Below are 21,406 nucleotides of genomic sequence, written 5' to 3' on the forward strand. Positions count from 1 at the left end.
TGTCTGAAACTCAAATTCAACTGCATGTCCTGCATTTTATCAGGCAACTCTACTTGGTATGGGAGAAAAGAACTCATTGAAGAAAATGAGTTCCTAGCAGAACTGGAGTCATTCTTATAAAAATGGTGCATTTGTGGCAGAGACCAATATTATGCAAAGGCCAATCGCTGTAAGCATTCAAATAATATCCTGCATTTACTTAATCCTTAAAATTTGTGAAATATTGCACATTTATTACATCATCTGGATTCTTCTAATGACAATCCTTATGTGAGTATTTTTATGCCCGTTTCAAGGCTCATGGATGTTAAGGGATTGCCATGGTGATCCACGTGAAGCTGTACAAAAACGCCAGAACTTGAATTCAAATCTCCCCAGATGGTACAATATCTGCAAATAAAGAAGATGTTCATGTGGACACTACCTAAGACTTTCCATTGTGAAATAAGGCCAGGAAAATGAAGATATTCTCAGAGTCACTGAGCTGTCTTATATATACATTCAGGCTACAGAGTCTAGTTTTGATTTTTTTTTAATCACAAAACATTCACTTAATTTCCCCAAGTACATGAGACATTATTCTTCTGATGTCGGTTTATTCACACATATCCAAAATTTCTAAAACTCCAACTACTACTCTTTGTAAGCCATTTGTATGGTCCTAGAGACCTTTAATAAAATCACACTATAATCCAAATCTGTTCAACTCAGAGTTTGTTTTCCTTAGATCTTTACATTTGAAATTTAGGAAACGCTCTTGTAATCATTCCTTTGGCTGTTAAGAATCAGGTTTGTTTTTAAATTGTAGAGTAGTGACAGCTGGTGTTCACAGTGTGTATTGCACTTCTCCCTAGCACACTTTTTTAGCTTTTAGTCATGATTCTCCAATCTAGTTCTCATAAAAATTCCCTGAAGAGTTTCTTAAATGCAGCTTCCTAAACCTCATAGATTCTGACTATATACATCTGGAGTAACATATGTTCTACAAGCCCCAGGGCTACCATACCTTTCCTCCTGGTCAATCTCCTGCAAGAGAACATTATTGTGGATAAGAATCACTACAGATCTTGTGAAAAATATAGATTCTGGGGCAGCAGTATTGGGATTAAGCCACAGAGTCTGCCTTTCTAACAAGTTCCCAGGTACTTTTATACGCCTATTTGAAACCTAAGCAATTCCACTTCTATATGTAGCCAGATCAACAAAGCCCAGATCCTGAGATTACAAATGTCACTTAATGGATGACTTTCACTCAGTGTTGAACAGATTTTGGTTACATCTTCTCCTGACCCTGTTCTCTGTTCTGCCTACATGCTTTGAGTCCTAAAACATAGCCATAGTCACCTCAAGGAGAAGTAGCTCAAAACAAAGCAGGACAACATCCTGATGGAAGCCCTGCCTAAACTCATGCCTGTTCTTTCCTAGGCCAAATTATTTCCTGTTACCAGAGACAGGAAGGCCCAGGGCAGTATCACCCCGACAAGCACTGTGCACATATATGGAAAGCAAAGCTACAAATATAAAGTTCAGAGGACTTCAATGATGATGATACTGATGACAATGATGATAAAGATGATGTCAGCTCACATTTATTGCACACTAAGTGCTGTGCACTGCGCTAAATCCTTTACATGAATTATCTCATATAATCTTCTAAATATATCTACAAAATAGGTAATATCGTGGTGTCCATTGTTAATGACAGAGACAGAGAGACAAGCAGGTAGGTAATCATTGTATCTAATATCACAAAGTCCAGTGATTATGTGAATCACATTCATATTAAAAATCAAAATATTAAATAGAAGTCTTTTCTTCCATTTTGTCCTACAGACACACAACATTCATTCCCTATAACACTTATGTGTTGCCATCTAGCAATAGATGGCTAGAACAGCCAAGCTGTTTCCAGGAAAAGCTTGAGTTTTCTAGAAATGGCTAAAATATATGCCTATCTTAATGTATCAAATATTGTGTCACTGATGTGGACAATTTAAAAGACGTGTTCTCAACATACTGTCTTCAAACTTCTTTTTTTTTATTTCTTAATGTTTATTTTTGAGAGAGAGAGACTGTGAACTGGGGATGAGCAGAGAGACGGGGAGACAGAGAATTCAAAGCGGGCTCTGCGCTGGGACGAGAGATCCCAATGCAGGGCTCGAACTCACAAACTGTGAGATTGTGACCTGAGCCAAAGTTGGACGCTTAACTGACTGAACCACCCAGGCACCCTTATTGTCTTCAAACTTCTAATGTCCTTTAGATACGTTTGGTTGAGCAGAAAATAGTTCATCTTGTCTTTTGGTTTTATAATCCTACTGTCTTTACAGAAAGAACTAGCTGCAATACAATGGTCTTTCCAGGTCGAGCACTTATTACTATATATTTCTTAGTTTCCATAAGTATGCATCTTTGTTACTAAGAGTTAGTGTTTTCTAGAATAAAAAGGAAGAATATATTTATCAAAAGCCATCAATACAGGCAGCAGTAAGAGCGAGATGCATTATACATTGACCTCTGAATAATTTCATGATCTGGTGAATGGGTCAATTTTTACAGTTCTGTGAAATTCTGAAGACTAAGAACCAACCACGAGAGTGAAAGGGAGAAGGCAAATAGAGAAAAGAACATCGAAATAAGTTGAAAGACAGTTACTCACCTCTTTCTCTTCTGACTCTTATTGTTGGGCAAGGCACAGAGATTTCAGAGCCAGACAAATCCAAGTCTTAATCTCACATTCACCACTACATGTAGTTATATGGCATCAGGCAGTTTGCTTAGCCTAAGTCTCAGTTTCTTCACGTCAGCAGTGTAGACACTATTACTCTCCCAGCCCAGTTGTTGGGTAGACAGAGGTAGAAAGAGGGTACGGAGGTATGGAGCCTGGAAATAGAACAACAGAAAGTGGCTGTTGTTAATGATCACTACTTCTTCATCTGTTCAACTTTCAACAAATATTTATTGATCACCTCTCTCTGGGGCAGGAATACAGGAAAGTCCCAGGAATACAGTAAATAAACAGATAAAGTCTCTGCCCTTAAGAAGTTTCTGTTTTATTCTCTGAATACCAAGTTATCAAAATTCCACCCTCCCATACCCTACTCCTCTGAAATTCCTCTGGCAAAGTCACTGTGGCTGGATTTACCAAATGAGATGGACCTCAACAAGAACTTTTTGTAGCATCTAATAATATCGAGTACTAATAACTATAATTCTTGATATCTAGAATACTCTCTCCTGATTTCCTTCTACTTTCTGATTGAAACTTGGAGTTTCTGTTGCTAGTTTTTCTTCTCTTACCCCTTTAATATTTCTTAGTATGCTGGCTTTGCCCTTTTTCTTTTACACTCTACACTAGTAGTTCTCGAACTTTAAGAGTCATGAACTCCTTTATAAATCTGCAGAAGCTATGCACCCTCTTTGGGGAAGGGGGGCAGGAATCTACAAACATACAAAACTTTGCATACATTTTCAGGAGTTTCACGACCTATCTCTCTTCCCATAAAGCCCATCGTTCAACTTCATGTTAAGGGGTTCTCATGACTTTAACTATCACCCACATGTCAATGACCCTCAAATATCTGTCTCCCACGTAAACCACTTTCCTGAGCAATGGGCCTACTTTTAAATGACTTATTGACAACTCCACATGAATGTCCCTTTAGGAATCCTAAAACACAAGCTATCCCAAATCAAACTCTTCATCCCTCTCCAAAAACCTGTTCTCCTGGATGACAATACCTCTGGGAAAGAAACACTATTTTTGAACCTAACAGACCTAGATTTAAGTCCAGCCCTGGAAGTTTCAGAAATATACCTAACCCGTTTCTGCTTTAATTTCTTCATATTTACCATGAGAATAATACCTCCATTTTCTTTATTTTTGTGAGAATTAAAACAGATCATGGGAAAATCCCTACCTAAGTGCCACTACAAGTATACATTCCACAGATATTAATACTACTGAATTCCCAATACAGCAAAAGTAACACATTTCACCAAGTATCCTAAGTCAAAAGTTGAGGTGTTATCTTCACACACCCTTCCAACTTATCTTCTAAATGGCAGCCCAAGGTCTCCCCAAGACACAAATCTGGTATTGCCATGACTCTGCTTCAATTTTCCCAATTGTTTCTCGCTGCTCCCAGGATTACATCCATCTCTGTATTGCACTGAAAGCTGACTATCATCTAGACCCTGTCTGTGTCAAACTCATTTTCTGGATTACTTGTATATTTCCCCCAAAAAGTGCAATGCTTTGGATTCCATAGCTCTGTACACACTGCTCCCTTTGCCTTTAAATGTCCTCAACCCTCCTCATCATTTCTTGGTATTTAGGAAAACACCCATTCATCGTTCAAAATACAGTTCAAGCATCACCTCTGCTATGAAGTTACTCTTGACAGCCTCCTGCCATACTGTTGATCACTGACTCCTTTATCTCCTACCTGTACCTGACAGATGATTTATATCTTGGTAAAGATAAATAGCATATGGTTCCTGGTTTCAAAAAGCTTACAATCATCATTCAACCAGAAATCCTCTTATATAACCTGTACAAGTAAGCCAAAAAGTATGAGGCATGAAAAATTGAGTTGTAAATAACTTCAACACTCAGCTCAGGGGCCGCTTCTTCGAGCCTTTCTGTGACTCCAAGCTCTGAGCTGTGTGTGTGCATGTTATAGCTATGTAAGTGTTAGCTATATATAATCTCATTTACTCTTTACAGTGTATGGGTGAGCACTATTATTCCCGTTTTACTGGTGAGGAAACTAAAGCAAAAAGAGACTAAGTAACTCGTCTAACATTACCTAACGAGAAATATTGACATGAAAAAAGTATGGATTTCAGGTAATTAAAAACACACACATTGATAAATGAAAATTCTGTACTGTTCATAAAGAAGTAATTTGATATACATTTATTAGGCCTATTTAGGCCTGGTACACAAATAGAAAAACCTAAGCGCCCTATGCTCGAAAACAGTGATTTGTGCGAAATTAACAACTATGATGTACCTCTTGGGGGCAGTAAGAACGCCTTACGGTAGCGGAATCTACCAAACACCTCAACGAGTTGACGAACGAAAGTAAATCAGCCCCTTAACCGAGACCAAGAGCCCTCCTCCTTAAACCTACGTCACCCAGCCTCACCTTTTCTCCTCCTACATCGCTTTTACCCAAGACTATCCAATGGAAGGTAGGCTCTACATACCTATTGTGCGCGTGCGCATCATGGATTCGACGATCCTTCCTATCGATGCTTTCGGAAGCAACTTCTTCAGCCTGGTCACTGCCAGCGTCGACGCAACTTCTGCCGCCGTCGCCGCCGCCATTTTGACGGCGGAAAGAGTGAGGGCCTGGGACGCCTGGAAGAGGCGGTGGTGATGGGTATGGGTGGTTTCCGCCCGCGTTAGCCCCTCCAAATTCGCCGGTCTTGGGGCCACAGCACTCGGTATTGTTTTTATTCCCACAGGGTCTCTGTGTCTCTCCCCAGTCCTGTCACTCTGTCTTTAGGCTGTTTTTCGCTTCCTCACTGTCAGCTGCGCTCGAACCCTCGTTTGGAGCTGTTATCAACCACCCTCAATCATCCGCCCCGCCCCGGGCCTGTGTTAATATACCCGCCTTGACGCTCGGGACTCAGGCTAGGTCACAGACTCCTCGTTCCCCGCCCTTATCTGATCTGAGTTGCTTTTGGGGGTGGGGGACACAAACCGAGAGGGCTGAGTGCTGCACGGCCTCCTCTGGGCAGGGCTCTGTGCCCTTTGGGGGGGCGGGGGGTACCAATTCTGGCGTTTCTGGGTTACGAAGAGAGCGTGGGCTTTAGTTTTGGTGGTGGTGGAGAGAAACAGAATAGTCGGCGCTACCCAAGTTGTGTGTTGTTACAGCTTAATTTGTCACTAGCCTGTTTTGTCCTTCCTCAGGAATCACTTTACGAAAGGAAAGATAATTTGCGTCCTCTCTCCTCGCTGGAAATGGCCACTGTGAGTAAATTAGTCTCTTAAGCCGTATAGTGGTTTGGGGACTTTTAGGAAATGGAGGGATTGGTTTAATTATGATGGCATTGGTGACATAGCGTTTCTTGTGTTTAGACTAGTGTGTGAAAAAATGTCAAAGGGTGTGAAATTCTGTTTTGAAGGTAGTTTCAACGAAAACGTTCTATTCGGTACATATGTACTTGTTTCTACAAATTAATTTTTGGAAATAAATTCAGCGCCAGCATCCTTCCAGTATTTTTAAAAGACATTATTTCAGGAAATACTTAGAATCTATTTTTAAGCCACTTTTTTTTTTATTTGGGGGGTTAGCTAAACTGAAAGTTTCGCGGCAGTTTCAGTATAGGAAGTAACTTTTTAAATCCTACAAAATGAGAACAAGAGATAGGATTCACATAGACCAGAAATATTGATTGTAACTCTTCAGTAATTAATCAGACATCTCTTACCATAGGAATTGATATAGGGGGACATTGGGCATACATGAAATAGCTGCATTAAAAAGTATAAAGTAATTGGTGCACCTGGGTGGTTCAGTTGGTTAAGCGTCTGATTTTGGCTCAGGTCGTGATCTTGAAGTTCAAAAGCCATGCATCAGGCTCTGCGCTGAGCATAAAGCCTGCTTGGGATTCTTTCTTTCTCCCTCTGCCCCTCCCACGCTTGTTCTCTCTCAAAAGAAGTAAATAAACTTAAAAAATATGTGTATATATTAAGTAACTATTTCTTAAAAGCTACACAAAGATGCAGTGACGATTCAAAGCTTTTTAGAGAGGAGAAGCTAGGGGGTTCACTTAGAGAAGCATTTAGCCTGAGGTGTGAAAGAGTGAGTCTTGAATAATCGGAGATTTGAATGGAGAAACAGGAGGTATATTCAATGACCCCCCTCCCTTTCAGAAACCAAGAAGTCATTTCTGCCTTTTGGAAGGAATGTAAGATATGTGAAAGATTAGTGGGAAATAACGTTGGATTGTGGAGTTGGAATCAAGTAATATAGCCTTGAGTGTCACACACAGTATTTGGATTTGGTTCTTTAAATCGTGTTCATTTTATCGGAGCTGTATTAGGAATATTAATATGGCAGTGATTAGCCAGGATAAGATTTGTGTAATGGAGCATGATACATTAAGAGTCTAATGATGTGACTATAGGGACAAGTCATAAAAGTAGACCACTAGTCTCAACCCCATTTTAAGATGAATTTTTACCTAGTCAGGGGAAAGTTGTAAAAGAAGCATGTGATACTCTCAAAGGAGAAACTTTAATTAGAATAGAATATTAATGTTTAACCTGGCTTTATTTTGATTTAATTAGTTCAGCAGTGTGAATATTTTGAAAGATGCTTTCACAAATCTATAGATTTTATAATCTATTGTTAGACGTTCATATAAAATAAATTTTAATTTTGATATTCACATATACTTTTAAAACTTTGTGTCTATGTGCATTGTAAATACTGAATGGATGTCAGTAATGAAACCTGCAAGTATGTGTGTCTTCAACAATTCAGTTAGCATACATAGTAAGAGTTGTAAATGTCCATGCTTCGGAAGCTGGACAGGCAAGTCAGGATGCCTTGGAGGGAACTTGACAAACTGCAATGTTCACTTCTGATGTAATGGGAGGAGCCTTCCTTTGATGAGGTGGGTGATTTGTTGCTAAGCAGTGCCCTGTGAGAATATGAATCCAGGGCTGCCAGCTCTTCTGAGGTTTCATGAACAGTACTAAATCTGGATTTTTTTGTGGGAATCTATAATTTCTCAATGTTGATATTCAGTTCAAGTTCCTTCTAACAGTGGGGATCCCACAAAAATCTCTATAGATGCATATGAATGAACTTCCTAGATGACGAGTTTTCAGTCTTTGGTAAAGACCATATTTTCTGCTCACATGACCAAAAGCAGGATTTAGTCCTGAAACAGTACCTAAAAGGCTGTTTCTCTTTTTATACTCATAAAGATTTTAGAATTCAATCTTAATAGCCTGTCATCTTCCCAAGTCTAGGATCCTAGCTTTGAAGCAATCATATGTAAAATGCTTACTTGTCCTCATACTAAAATAAAGTAGCTATTCTAGTTTTTGAGTTATTTATTGGCTGTCACTTTAAGTTCTTATATTTACTAGCTGACCCAATGCCATAAAATCTGCCACGTTTGCATAAAACCTGCCAAGTAAAGAATTTGAGGATCAAAACAAGTTAAGATAAAATTTGAAACACATTACCACTGTCGTCAGCTATTCCTTTCAGTGGACAAATTAGATATCTAATGGCTTATTCTGCCATTAAAATGAAACTTGGTTAAATAAATAAAGTGAAACTTGGTGAGTAGATTTTCTTAGGTTGGGAACAAAACTCACATTTTATTATAACTTTTGTTAAAAGCTTTACCATCAAGGAAAAATACCAAAGTAGAATTAGTGGCCTTGATACTCAGAGGCTAAAATAATCCTTGATAATGTTAAGCAGTTGCTAAAATAATTTGGATAATCTTTCTTTTCCTATTTTACTTGCAAAGCAATTTATTATCACACATAATATTTTAATCTTAAAATTAAATTTAATATATAATACTTTAATGTTTATGGTATATGGAAGTGTTGTGGAAATAAGTAAAACAGTACATATAAGCACTTAGCACAGAACCTAGCCAACAGTAGCTAACATCCATTGATTATTTACTATTTAATGCCCCCTTCAGATTAATATTTTATTGAGCCTCTTATTATTTTGAGTCCTTGCCTAAAATATTTTTGGAATTTGACATTTATATTGCCTTTAGATCCTGAACCATATTCTGTTAAATGTAAATGTCTTCAATTGTAAAGGTAAATTTCAGTTATAGAAACACCCAAAAGTCTGAGTCTGTCTGGTTGGTTAAAATCTAATACCTATAACATTTGTTTTGGGGGGCAGGTTGGATGCTAGCCCAAGGGAGCATGCTTAAATTTTCAGGTGGCAGAATACTCTGGAGACAGGTCTTGTACTTGGGAGACACATAAAGGAGGTTCTGTTTATCCAGGTTTTGAAACTTGCTAGACCTAGGAGAGGGAAAAGGGAAGAAATGTTATGGTAGTATAAAAGAAGGCAGAGAAAAATGGGAACTGTTAGGCAGATATTTTTATGTGGCTGAAGAATAGAAAAGGGAAGGGACGGTAGAGTTAGTAAGAAATTCTGCCAGAGAAGTAGAAAGACCAGTTAGGATGTTCTCTTCTATTTATGATGAGAAAAAGACCAGGTACATGGGTTAAATTTCAGAATACTATGTGAAAGGGATAGTATTCTAAAGTATCAAATGGCTAGACTATTTCAACATCCTGGCAACTAGTTTTCATGCCACCTCTTTAATCCCACTCCAATCCCTGCTGCCCTAAGTGGTACATTCCTAAAAACATTACTTATTTTTATCAGTTTGCACTATATTTCCCTGCCTCCAGAGTAAAATTCTGGTTTATTTTCTTGATGCAACAAGCCCTTTGCTGTGTCAAATATATAGCGTTTTGTAATTGCCCATAACTTAATTTTCAAGCCTGTTTTTTACTGTACTCACATATGTATGTGTGTGTGTGTATATATATATATATATATATATACCCTCACTGAACTTTTCACTGTTTTGAAAATACCTTTTATGACTATGCATCTTTTCCTAAAAATTACTCACTAAAATGCCCCTTCCCTCCTCAACTTAACTGCTGTTTTTTAAAAACCTAGTGTATCCTTTGAAACTTTTCCTACTCCCCTTAAGGATCTCTTAATTGTTCAAATCTTTTAATACCATTTCATAGATAATATGGTGTTTGTTTTTAAATATTGCTTACTAAACTATGAGTTGGCATTTTAGTTTTTTTAATGCAAAGGGACAGATAAGTAAATATGTTAGGCTTTCTGCACCCTATGGTCCCTGTGCAACAACTTACTGCCATTATGGTATGAAAATAGCAATAGACAATACATAAATAAATGGGAGTGACTGTGATAGAATAAAACTTTATTTACCAAAACAGCAAGCTATATTCAGCTATAGTTTGCCAACTCCTGTATTAAATTACTCTGACCCAGGTATTTTGCTAGAAGTTTATGCATGAAAGATGTTTACACGTTCACCCGTTGTAACTAACCTCAGAGACCAGTAAAAATGAATATAGCAAAAAATGAACCACAAAGCTATGTACTAAAGGTTTTGAAAGTTCCTTAAGAATTGAAGAATCTTCTTTGTACTACCTTTTCAGTATTGTTCCTAAATAGGGCAACTTTTAGAGGTTCCTATTCTCTCTGCTGAGGCACTCTCAATTCTGGCATTTATTGGAAAAGCCATATACTTTTATACAAAGTAACTTATTTTTTTTAATAGACTTGTTTTAAAAATTATATACATAATGCCTGCCAAATGGTAGTGGCTCAGTAATAGAATAAAATTTGGTTTTAAAAGATATATTGCAGTGTGAGGATTTGCCAGGGATTGTCTATGTAAGTATAAAATGTATGTTATTAACAAGTAATTTTAATTTTGTGTTATTCTTAGGTGCTGTGTAATAGAGCCAGACTGGTTTCCTATCTCCCAGGATTTTGCTCTTTAGTTAAAAGGGTTGTCAATCCCAAAGCCTTTTCAACTGCAGGATCTTCAGGTTCCGATGAGCCTCATGTGGCCACTGCACCTCCAGATATATGTAAGTAAAATTTATTATTGATTTACTTACAATTATTGCAAAAACATTTTGAGTTATGCTGTCTGTAATGTTTCTTGAGGTTTTACAAATCTTAAAAGGTTGAATTTATGGCATAAAAAATAAAATGAGAGCTCTGTATACATATTTATATTGGAAAGCTACAATGAAAAAAATAATACATTTAGTTTTAGAAGCTTATTTTCTTGAACTTTAGTTTCTATATATTGTAAACACAATTAGTCCTACCTGAAACAGATCTTTTTTTGATCCCATAAACTACTTCCAATTATTTGCTGAATTTCTCAAATTTAGCTGGTACTTTGTGTATATATACACACACATATATTATTGAAATATGATTAGCATACTTGCATTAGATTCAGAAGTACAGTATAATGATTTAGCAGTTATATACAACATCATCTTCAGGTAAATGTACTCCTAATCCCCCTTATCTCCTTCACCTATGGCCCTGGCCTCTTCCCCTCTGGCAACACCAATTTATTCTCTTTATTTTGAGTCCGGGTTTTGTTCTTTTATATTTTACAGTCATCTCACAAAAATTTATCCTTCAAACTAGTTATCTTTAATGTAGAAAATAGGAAGGATTTTTGGGGGAGTATAATTAACAGTGTGTTAGTTTCAAGTATACAGTAAAATGATTCATCGGTTTTGTACATTTCTCAGTACTCATCAAGATAAGTGTACTCTTGATCTCCTCTATTTTACCCATTCCCCATACATACTATCCATCTGGAAATCACCAGTTTGTTCTCTATTAAAAACTATCTTATTTTGTCCCTTTTTTTTTCTTAATTCTGCATGAGTGTAATCATATAGCATTTGTCTTTTAATGACTGAATTATTTCTTTTACCATTATACCTTCTACATCCGTCCATGTTGCTACAGATGACAAGATTTCATTATTTTAATGGCTAAATATTCTATTCTGTATATATATATCTTTATAGATTCATCTATGAGTGGATGTTTGGATTATTTCCATATCTTGGCTATTCTAAGTAATGCTGCATTAAATATAGGGGTCCATGTATCATTTTCTTTTGCGTTTTCATTTTCTTTGGGTAAGTACCCAGTATTGCAATTACTGGATCATTTGATAACTTGGTTTTTAATTGAAAAAAAATTTTTTTAACATTTATTTATTTTTGAGAGTGGCAGAGACAGAGTGTGAGCAGGGAAGGGGCAGAGAGAGAAAGAGATACAGAATCTGAAGCAAGCTCCAGGCTCTGAGCTGTCAGCACAGAGCCTGACACTCCAGGCTCCGAGCTGTCAGCACAGAGCGTGACACAGGGCTCAAACTCACAAACTGAGATCATGACCCGAGCTGAAGTTGGATGCTTAACCTACTGAGCCACCCAGGCTCCTCTCGGTTTTTAATTTTTTAAAGAGTTACCATTCTGTTTTGCACAATGGCTGCAATAAAGGAATGAAATTTGCATTCCCACCAGCAGTGCAAGAGAGCTCCTTTTTCTCCACATCCTTGCCAACCCTTGTTATTTCTTCCATTATTAATTTTAGCTGTTCTGACAGGTATAAGGTGATATCACATTCTGGTTTGGATTTGCCTTTCCCTGATGATTATCGATGTTAAGCATTTTTTTCATCTGTCCACCATCTATATGTCTTAGACCTGTCCAGGCCATCTGCCCATGTTTTAATAGGATTTTTTTTTGGTGTTGTCTAAGTATTTTTATATATTTTGGATATTAACCCCTTAACAGATATATCATTTGAAAATATCTTTTCCCATTCAGTAGGGGTTTTTTTGTTTTGTTTTGTTTTTGTTTTCTTGCTATTGGTTTTCTTCACTGTGCAAAAATATTTCATTTTGGTATAGTCCCGATAGTTTAATTTTGCTTTTGTTTCCCTTGTCCAAGGAGTTATATCTAGAAAAAAGTTTCTGTAGCTGATAACAGGAAATTATTGCCTTTGTTGCTGAAGTATAATGACATACAGTATTGTCAGTGTCAGGTGTACAACATAGTAATTCAGCAGTTCTGCACATTATACAGTGCTTACCATAAATACAGATACCATCGATCACCATATGATGTTATTACAGTACTACTGACCTGTCCTGCTTTTCATCCTTGTGACTTAATTTATTTTATAACAAAGTTTGTACTTCTTAGTCTCTTTCACCTATTTTGCCCATACTACTACCCTCTCTCCCTCTGGAAACAACCACTTTCCTGGATTTCAGTATGTTTCTGCATTTCATTTGTTCATTTGGTTTTTTGTTATATTCCACATGCAAATCCACATGGTATTTGCCCTTCTTTGACTCATTTCACTGAGCATTGTATCATCCAGGTCCATCCGTCTGTGCTACAAATGGCAAGATTTCATTTTCTTTATGATTTATTACATCATGTGTTTTTATACAATGCACCCACATGTTCTTTATTCATTCATCTATCAGTATACACTTAAGTTGTTCAGTATCTTGTCTAGTATAAATGCTGCAATGAGTATAAGAGTGCATATATCTTATTTAATTACCACTTTCACTTGCTTTGGGCAGATATCCAAAGTGGAATTTCTAGATTGTCTGGTAATCCAATTTTAATTTTTTTAAGGAACCTCCACACTGTTTTTCACAATGGCTGCTCCAGTTTGCATTCCTACCATCACAGCACAAGAGTTCTCTTTTCTTTACATCCTTGCCAATACTTATTTCTTTCAATTATTTCAATACTATTTTGATTATAGGCATTATAACTGGTGTGAGAATGCTGTTGTATGAATTTATAAGTATCAGAGTAAAGGAATGCTTGTTTTGCCATTTTTGTAATGATTATCAGGTTTTCTCCAGCAAAGGCAAAATACCTTACAATGAGAAATTTCAAAAAGGGTCTTGATTTTCCTAAAATCATGTACACACACACACAAGTGAAACTGTCTGTTATTAAAACAACACCAAAATTGAAGTTGCACACTATGTATTTTTCAAAGTACATATTAAGAAATGAAGATGGAGTTAGTAGATACTGTATGCTTCAGGGAAGATTTTCTGAGAAAGCTCAACCCGTGCCTCCTCAGCTCATGACATCACTCTGGAGTCCTTCTTGGTATTAAATGTTGTACTCACAGCATGGAGATAGATAGGGTCAGGAAAAATGATCTGCACGTAGTGATGATTTGTGGCTATGAATATACCTGACAAAGTGGAGAAGCAGTCCAAGTAAAGGGGAGCTCATATGCCAAGGAAAAGTTTTGAGGTTATGAATAATTAAATTGGGAATGCTAGCATGCAGGGTGGCCTGAAGGCTATTTAGAAGATTAAATGGAAGAGGGAGGCACGAGGCAGACGATAGAGGGCCTTATGCACCAAGCTGATGAGTTTGGATGTCATCCTTTAGGATGGTGATGTACAAAGGTCCTATGGGGCTCTGGATATTCCCCCGCCGAGGGGAAACTGCAGGGCACTGAGTGCATAGAAGGGGCTCCAACGCTCTGTCACTGTTCAGCCAAGGCTTACAATAAGAATCATAGTTAATTTGCTTTTGCCCATACATAAGTATGCGAATAAAAGTTGGCAAGGCTAAAAAGATTAAAAAACTACTGGGGATAAAAGTGTGTGCGCGCGCACACAGACACACACACACACACCCACAAGCTTACTGGAGGCCAAAGAAAACTACAGAAGGATTTTGAGTAAGACAACATATGGTGTGTTTTAGAATAATCACTCTCCGTCCAAATTAGAGTATTTGTCTCCAACCTGAAGTGTCTGTATTCCAGGTATGTTGGTTGTAGTCCATTGGTACCATCGTGTCTCATCTGCCCTAAGGCTGGGAAGGAGATTTCCCCTTAATGCCTTCCCAGTAGTTGTGCATTAGCTTTCTGATGAGAGGCCCTTGCCGAGATTTCGCAGGCACAGGTGAAGCACATCCCGTTATACGCAGGAGGCTGTGGGAGTCACAGGGGGCGGTCCCACAGGGCTGTTGCCGGAGACCTGCAGAAGCTCCCACTTCACGGTCGTCCTGGGGGTCAGACCTGTTGCTTCTCAGACTCCTATAAACCCCAATTCTCCCACTTCGAGTTGAGGCAGTGACTGTTTGAGACCCTCTGCCTGGCCCTGGAGACGGACTTCACTTCCCAGCCGCTCCCTCCCTCAGGTAAACTGTAATTCTTGAGTTATCCCTTCAGTCCCGTAGTGTTGTAGCTTCCCTTATCCTGACGGAACCCAGACTGATACTTGTGTGTGTGAAGTAACCCACTGGATGGAGAAGATCATGTTAAAACTCTTTATGTTTTGATCTCTCCATGTTACACCATTTTATGATCTACATAAGGGTAAAAGAATAAGCACACATAACTTATTAAGAAGTCAGAGTGCATGTGTAGGATGTGTGCTCAATTTGCTCCCTTAAGGAGGTGTGAAGTTTCCAAATTTGAGAATATTGATCGAGAAAATGGCCTGAGTAGAGGGACGAAGCTGCAGGCCGAATGTTTCGTCGGAAAGCTATTATAGAAGTCACCTGGGAGAGAATTTATGAGGGTCTGAAGTGAGGCTGTGGCAGGGGCAGTCTGGATGTTAAGTAGTACTTAGGAGGTAAAATAAATAGGAAGCAGTAGCTGATAGATCACCTTTGAGGAGGAAAGAGAAGGACACTTCAAAGATGACTTTGTAGCTCAGGTGCTTCCTTCACGCCGCAGGAGCTGCCGGTTGGTTTTGTTTGTCATTCCTCTCATCCAGCTCAACAATTTAGAAAAACAATCATCCAGGGCACCTGGGTGGCTTAGTCCGTTAAGTGTCCTACTTGGCTCAGGTTATGATCTTGCAGTTCGTGAGTTCAAGCCCCGCTTTAGGCTCTGTGCTGACAGCTCAGAGCCTGGATCCCACTTAGGATTCACTTACACTCTGTCTCTCTCTCAAAAATAAGGAATAAAAAAAATTTTTTTTAGAAAAACAAACATCCACCAAACCCAAGTACAGTTCATTTTAAACAGAATGAATTAAACAAAATTAAACGGTTATTTAGGAAAACTCTCCCCCAATTCTACTATAATAAAGTTCTAAGAGAAAACTTAATTGTGGTAGACGCAGCTAACTGTCCAGCCAAATTTCATGTTTTTCATCCCATCACGTGAAGTCATTACCAGGAAGTGATGCCTAGGTGGAGCCACGTGACTGTTTCTTGCCAAAGAAGTGTAGGTGCTGTCGTGTGCCAACCCTGGGCCAAAGTTTCCTAAGAAACTGAAGTACTTACTTCACATCCTCTTCCCCTTCCATCGGCAGAATTTAGGTAACAGCGAGGCCCTAGATGCTAACGCAGACACAGATGAAAGAAGTCTGGGCCCTCGAATTACCTTATGGAAGAGAGCCACCTGCCTTAGTGTCCTGACTGAGAAATAAGCCTTCCATCGTGTTAGACACCAAAATGTAGATCAGCTCATTCGCTTAAAAAAAAAAAAAAATTCAGTCTACTTTAACTATTGCAAGGATACTATAGTAGGAGCCCCAAAGCAGGCAATAATAGTAAATAATAATTGCTGATACAAAATTTTGGAAAACATATTACAGGCTTTCTGAATGTGGGGTCCATACATAGGATAAATTTGGATGGGAAAATTGTTTTTTTTTTTTTCAGTAACATTCAGCTGAAATTTAGCATTTCTTTTCATTGTGAATATAGACAACACATCCAGTGTGATTAGCAGTTCCTCTGACTTGTCATCAACAGAAAAAACAGATCTTTTCCTCTCTCATTAGAGATCTTTCTTGTCTTAACAATGGCATTATGTCCAGGTAAGTCCATTGTAAGTTGAGCATATCATAAATGGAAAATGCACTTAATACACTAACCTGCTAGACTTCATAGTTTCGCCTCGCCTACTGTAAATGTGCTCTGCACACTTACATTATCTGACAATTGGGCAAAATCCTTTTAACACAAAGCCTGTTGTATAATGAAGTGTTCAAATTTCATTTGTGGTCTTTACTGAATGTGTATTGCTCTAACACCATAGTAGTATTGAAAAATCCTGAGGTGAGGAGAGTCTGTGTAGTTGTTGATGATATCTCAATACCGTTTTATCTTTTCACTAAATCAGAATTACAAATCCTGCCATATTAAGCATTCATAAAACATTCTATCACAAATTTCAAAAATATTTTGATAAATGTATTTAAACATAATCAGCTCTTTAATATATGTATTTTATGCATTTCAAACATTATGGGGACACCTTGGTGGTTCTGTCAGTCGAGCATCCAACTTTGGCTCCGGTCATGAAGTCACGGTTTGTGGGTTCAAGCCCCATGTCAGGCTTTGTACTGACAGTGCCAGGCTGCTTGGGATTCTCATTCTCTCTCTCTCTCTCTCTCTCTCTCTCTCTCTCTCTCTCTCTCTCTCTCTCTCTTTCTCTTCTCCCCTGCTTGCAGTCTTTCTAAAAATGAATAAATACTTTAAAAAATTAAAAACATTCTGAAAAGAGGCCCATGGCATGGGGGAAAAAAAAAAAACAACACCTTGAAATATATTTCATCAACGTAGCAGTGAATATCTAACTTACGACAACAGCGTTTCTGCTTCCAAACTTTAAATTTTTTTTATTTATTTATTGTTGAGAGAGAGAAAGAGAGACAGAATGTAAGGCAGGCTCCAGTCTCTGAACTGTCAGCACAGAGCCGGACGCAGGGCTCCAACTCACAAGCTGTGATATCATGACCTCAGCCAAAATAGGACGCTTAACCGACTGAGCCACCCAGGTGCCCCTCTGCTTCCAAACTTTAAATATCTAATTTAAATACTAGCTAAGATATGAAAAAGAAACACAGAATTCTACAAGATTGAGAAAAAAATCTCATAGTAATTATAACTCTCAAAATATTATTAAATAGTATGTATAAAATATCAGGAATAAACCAAACTTGTTCCTCTTGCATATGTTTGGATACATACACCTAATGTCAGTAATCTTTCGTTGTTGTTGCTGTGGGTTTTTTTTTGTTTTTTTTTTTTTATTAAGGAATACCATTGCCATTTAGACCTATTAAGACCACCATCAATATGTTTCTTTCTAACTCATTCATGTTATCAATTTATAAATAGTAAAATTCTGGTTAAGGTATTTACAATATTCTTGATCTTCACTAAACCATCTAAGTAGTTGCCTGTGTTAGAAAATATATGAATTGTATATGATAAAGATTTTCCACTTTATGAATCATGCTAGGAGTTATAATATTAAAAACTTTAATCTACATTTTATTAATGAGTTTGAAATACCATTTATTAATGAGTTTGAAAATAGTCCCCATTTTCTAAAACCAAAACTCAATGGCTTCTTAAACTTGAATTTCCAAAGGCAGCAGAACTTACTCTGAACCACTCGTCGTAGAATCTTGTACCATCATACTTTCCATTATGATCTAAAAATAATATTCTTTCAAATCACTTTAAATCACTTCCCCAGGGGCACTTAGGTGGTTCAGTCAATATAGTGTCCGACTTTGGCCTAGGTTATGATTTCACAGTTCGTAGGTTACAGTCCTACATCGATCTCTGCACCTCCCCCATTCACTCTCTTTCTCTCAAAAATAAACAAACACTTAAAAAGTAATCAATCACTTCTCCCTAATCAATAGCACTTCCTTCCAACAAAAAATATACAAAAGCTATTTCCAAAGTGGGGAAACTTAACCAGAGATTTTCATAAGGCAATGCAGTATGAACCATGGGAACTTTAATATGAAAAAACCAAGGTTGGGGTTCCTAGTCCATTACTTAAAACCTTTGTGGCCTTAATGCCACAGAGTTTTAATTTCCTCATCATGAATTAAAGATAGGCTCACTTACCCCATACCATTTTTGTGAGTATTAAATGAGATACTTATATAAATCTCAACAAAAAATAATCTGTGCACCAAACTGTTAATTCTGTTACTGATTTCTAAAAATAGAGTGATTACAATAGCTGTAAACAATCTAACCTTTACCATGACTTAGCTAAACCCCCACAAAGGGAACTATTTTGCATCAGGTATGACTTTTTAAGACATGGCTATGCAAACACAAATCATCTGTCATTATAAATGTGGATACGTATCAAATCACTATATCTCTTACAGTATATATATGTATTTCTCTAAATTCTTGAAGTAGAGTTCTGTTGGATCCAGTGTTTGTATGTTGGGTTTTGAAGTACTGCCCACCTAACTAAAAGAAAACTAAGTACCAATAAACAATTTCTGACAAATGTCTCTGGGCATGTAATAGCTGAATAAGTCTACAGCAGTGAATGCCATGTTTACTAAGTTAATGAGCTATCTGTGTATTAACTGCTAGTGGAAGTATTTCGATATTTGGGATGTTACGAATCATTTTATGATAGTATTATTTTTCCTTCTCCAAAGTTGTGGCTAGATTAAGTACTGAAATGTTCTGCCAAACACATCTCCTGAAGTGGTTGTATTATATTTTTAGGAGAATACATTTTGAGGATAATTTTTACTTTTTATATATTCATAATATTGTGCATCTTCACAGATCAGATAATAGCAGCTAAAATTTCTGACCTTTTCCATAGGAAATGGCAACAAATGACTTCTATCATTTCCCCTAAACTTTATAGTTTTCATTAGATGGGCGTTATCAGAAACAGAAGGTAATGTATCCAAGTTGGAAAACTTTTGAATGGCAAAACTGCAAACCCAGATACTTTCCAGAGCTCTCTCTTTTTTTTAAGCCATGATGCTGCAAGATTCAAACCCAGGTGTTTTCCAAAGCTCTCTTTTTTTTTTTTTTTTTTTTAAAGCCATGATGCCACACAGCCCTTTGATTTTCTGATGAATATCTAGATATCTGAACTCACTATATCATGGGATGATATAATGTTGAGATTTTCAGAAGCCTAAAACAGGTTGCAACTTAAAATGAGCATGGAAATATTGTAACTCACCTGACTTCATAGAACCAAATGGAAATGAATATAGTACATGATATAATAGCAAATTATTAGAATTACTGTATGAGAGAACAAAAAATAAGCAGAAACTTACTCCTGTGAGCTCTGGTGAGGAAGTCAGCACTATTTCCAATGGGGCTGAAATCTATTGTCTCGCTACCTGGAGAATGGGAAATCAGTGGACTAAATTCTAATTTCAACTTCAGTAATGAAGAGTTTCAAAGATTTAGGTTATGAGGCACACCTAGCATTCAATTTGTGTCCTCAATATTGGCTATCCCATGAATTCTAGATTTCCCTCCCCCCTCCCATCCAGATATTTCCATTTGGATATTTACCACCATTTTGGATTCAACACCTTTAGAGTTAAGATGGCTATAATCCACACAAATTAGTACTTGTTAATGAGACCATCAGGAGAGTCATTACTCTCCTTTGGCCATTACTACACTTTGGCCACAGTGCTAGAGTTCTAGTCCTGGCTGATACTCATTATCGTGTGACTGAACACATCCTCTAACCTCTCTTTGCTTCAGGCTTCCTATCTGTGCAATGGAAACAGTGATACTTACTTCATGGGGTTATCCTGACAACTAAATGAATTATTACACATAAAGCACGTAGGTGCTGGGCACATATGGAAATAGCAGCACCATGGAAATGTGGCTGCTATTCTTATTAATATTATTATTATAAATCATCCAGGCTGAAAATTACAGTCATTTGTTTGGATTGCTAGGTGTTGGAAGGATGTAGAGGGAGCAAAGCAAGGGAGCAATCGGCCACCAACTTCTTTTCCTTCTCCTTTGGCACACTTACCTCATTTTTAACAGCTACTACCTTCATTCAGGTCTCTATTACCTTTGATCTTCTCCATTATAGTAATTCTCTTGTACTTCTCTCCTACAGTTTATGCCCTGTGCCAGCAGGTCTGTCTTCTCAAAAGTTGATTTTATGGAATTATTTTCCTACTCAACAACTTTAAATGTCTAGAACTATCGCATATAGTACAAATTTGTGATCCTGGGACAGAAAATCTGTCCTTCCAGCCCCAGCCTATTTTTCTAGCCTCCTTTCCTTCCTCTACATGTCGGGGATCCTCTAGGCAAAGCAGTCCACTCACTGCCATACGTTCTTCACAACACATTCCTAGGGTCTGGAATAGTCTCTTCTCACAATTCAAATCTTATCTGCCCCTCATGGGCCAGCTCAAATTTTGTCTTCTCCAAAGACTAGACATTCAGTAACCTTTATGAATTCGAGTCAGAATAAAAAGACAGACTTTATAGGGGCGCCTGGGTGGTTCAGTCGGTTAAGCATCCGACTTAGGCTCAGGTCATGATTTCACAGTTTGTGGGTTCGAGCCCCGCATTGGGCTCTTGTGCTGACAGCTAGCTCAGAGCCTGGAGCCTGTTTCAGATTCTGTGTCTCCCTCTCTCTCTGACCCTCCCCTGCTCACACTGTCTTTCTCTCTCAGAAATAAAACATTTTTAAAAAATTTATTAAAAATTTTTTTTAAAAAGTCAGACTTTATTCAGTCAGAGTGCACATGTATTGGGGATGTTTTTTTAATATAATGTTAGGTTAGCTAATATACAGTATATACAGTGTGCTCTTGGTTTTGGGGATAAATTCCTGTAATTCATCACTTACATACAATACCCAGTGCTCATCCCAACAAGTGCCCTTCTCAATGTCCATCACCCATTTTCCCCTCTCCCCCGCGCTCCCATCAATCCTCAGTTATTTCTCTGTATTTAAGAGTCTCTTATGGTTTGCCTCTCTGATTGAAACTATTTTTTCCC

At 37.7% G+C, this 21,406-nt stretch overlaps 1 protein-coding gene and 1 long non-coding RNA gene across 4 annotated transcripts in view; one reads left to right on the forward strand and one right to left on the reverse strand.

The window, feature by feature from the left end:
- Nucleotides 1-299: 299 nt before the first annotated feature.
- LOC144234491 (uncharacterized) lies at nucleotides 300-5,199 on the reverse strand. 2 transcript variants are annotated; one of them, XR_013335973.1, is made up of 3 exons: nucleotides 5,154-5,199; nucleotides 2,660-2,883; nucleotides 300-390 (listed from the first exon to the last, which is right to left on the reverse strand). It is a non-coding gene; the product is annotated as an uncharacterized LOC144234491 (long non-coding RNA). The 2 variants fall into 2 exon arrangements; XR_013335972.1 differs by lacking the exon at nucleotides 5,154-5,199 and adding an exon at nucleotides 5,019-5,105.
- A 116-nt stretch (nucleotides 5,200-5,315) lies between these two features.
- MMADHC (metabolism of cobalamin associated D) overlaps nucleotides 5,316-21,406 on the forward strand; it is a 42,543-nt gene continuing 26,452 nt past the window's right edge. Inside the window, exons 1-3 of one of the 2 annotated variants that reach the window (XM_077767781.1) lie at nucleotides 5,316-5,454; nucleotides 5,924-5,983; nucleotides 10,516-10,660. In XM_077767781.1, the coding sequence (XP_077623907.1) occupies nucleotides 5,975-5,983; nucleotides 10,516-10,660 (154 nt within the window). In that variant the 5' untranslated portion in view covers nucleotides 5,316-5,454; nucleotides 5,924-5,974. Of the gene's footprint in view, nucleotides 5,455-5,923; nucleotides 5,984-10,515; nucleotides 10,661-16,351; nucleotides 16,441-21,406 lie in introns of those variants that run through there. The other variant, XM_077767782.1, reaches the window with a different exon arrangement.

Source organism: Crocuta crocuta, unplaced genomic scaffold, assembly GCF_008692635.1.
Source record: "Crocuta crocuta isolate KB4526 unplaced genomic scaffold, BGI_CrCroc_1.0 scaffold154, whole genome shotgun sequence".
Classification (NCBI taxonomy): domain Eukaryota; kingdom Metazoa; phylum Chordata; class Mammalia; order Carnivora; family Hyaenidae; genus Crocuta; species Crocuta crocuta.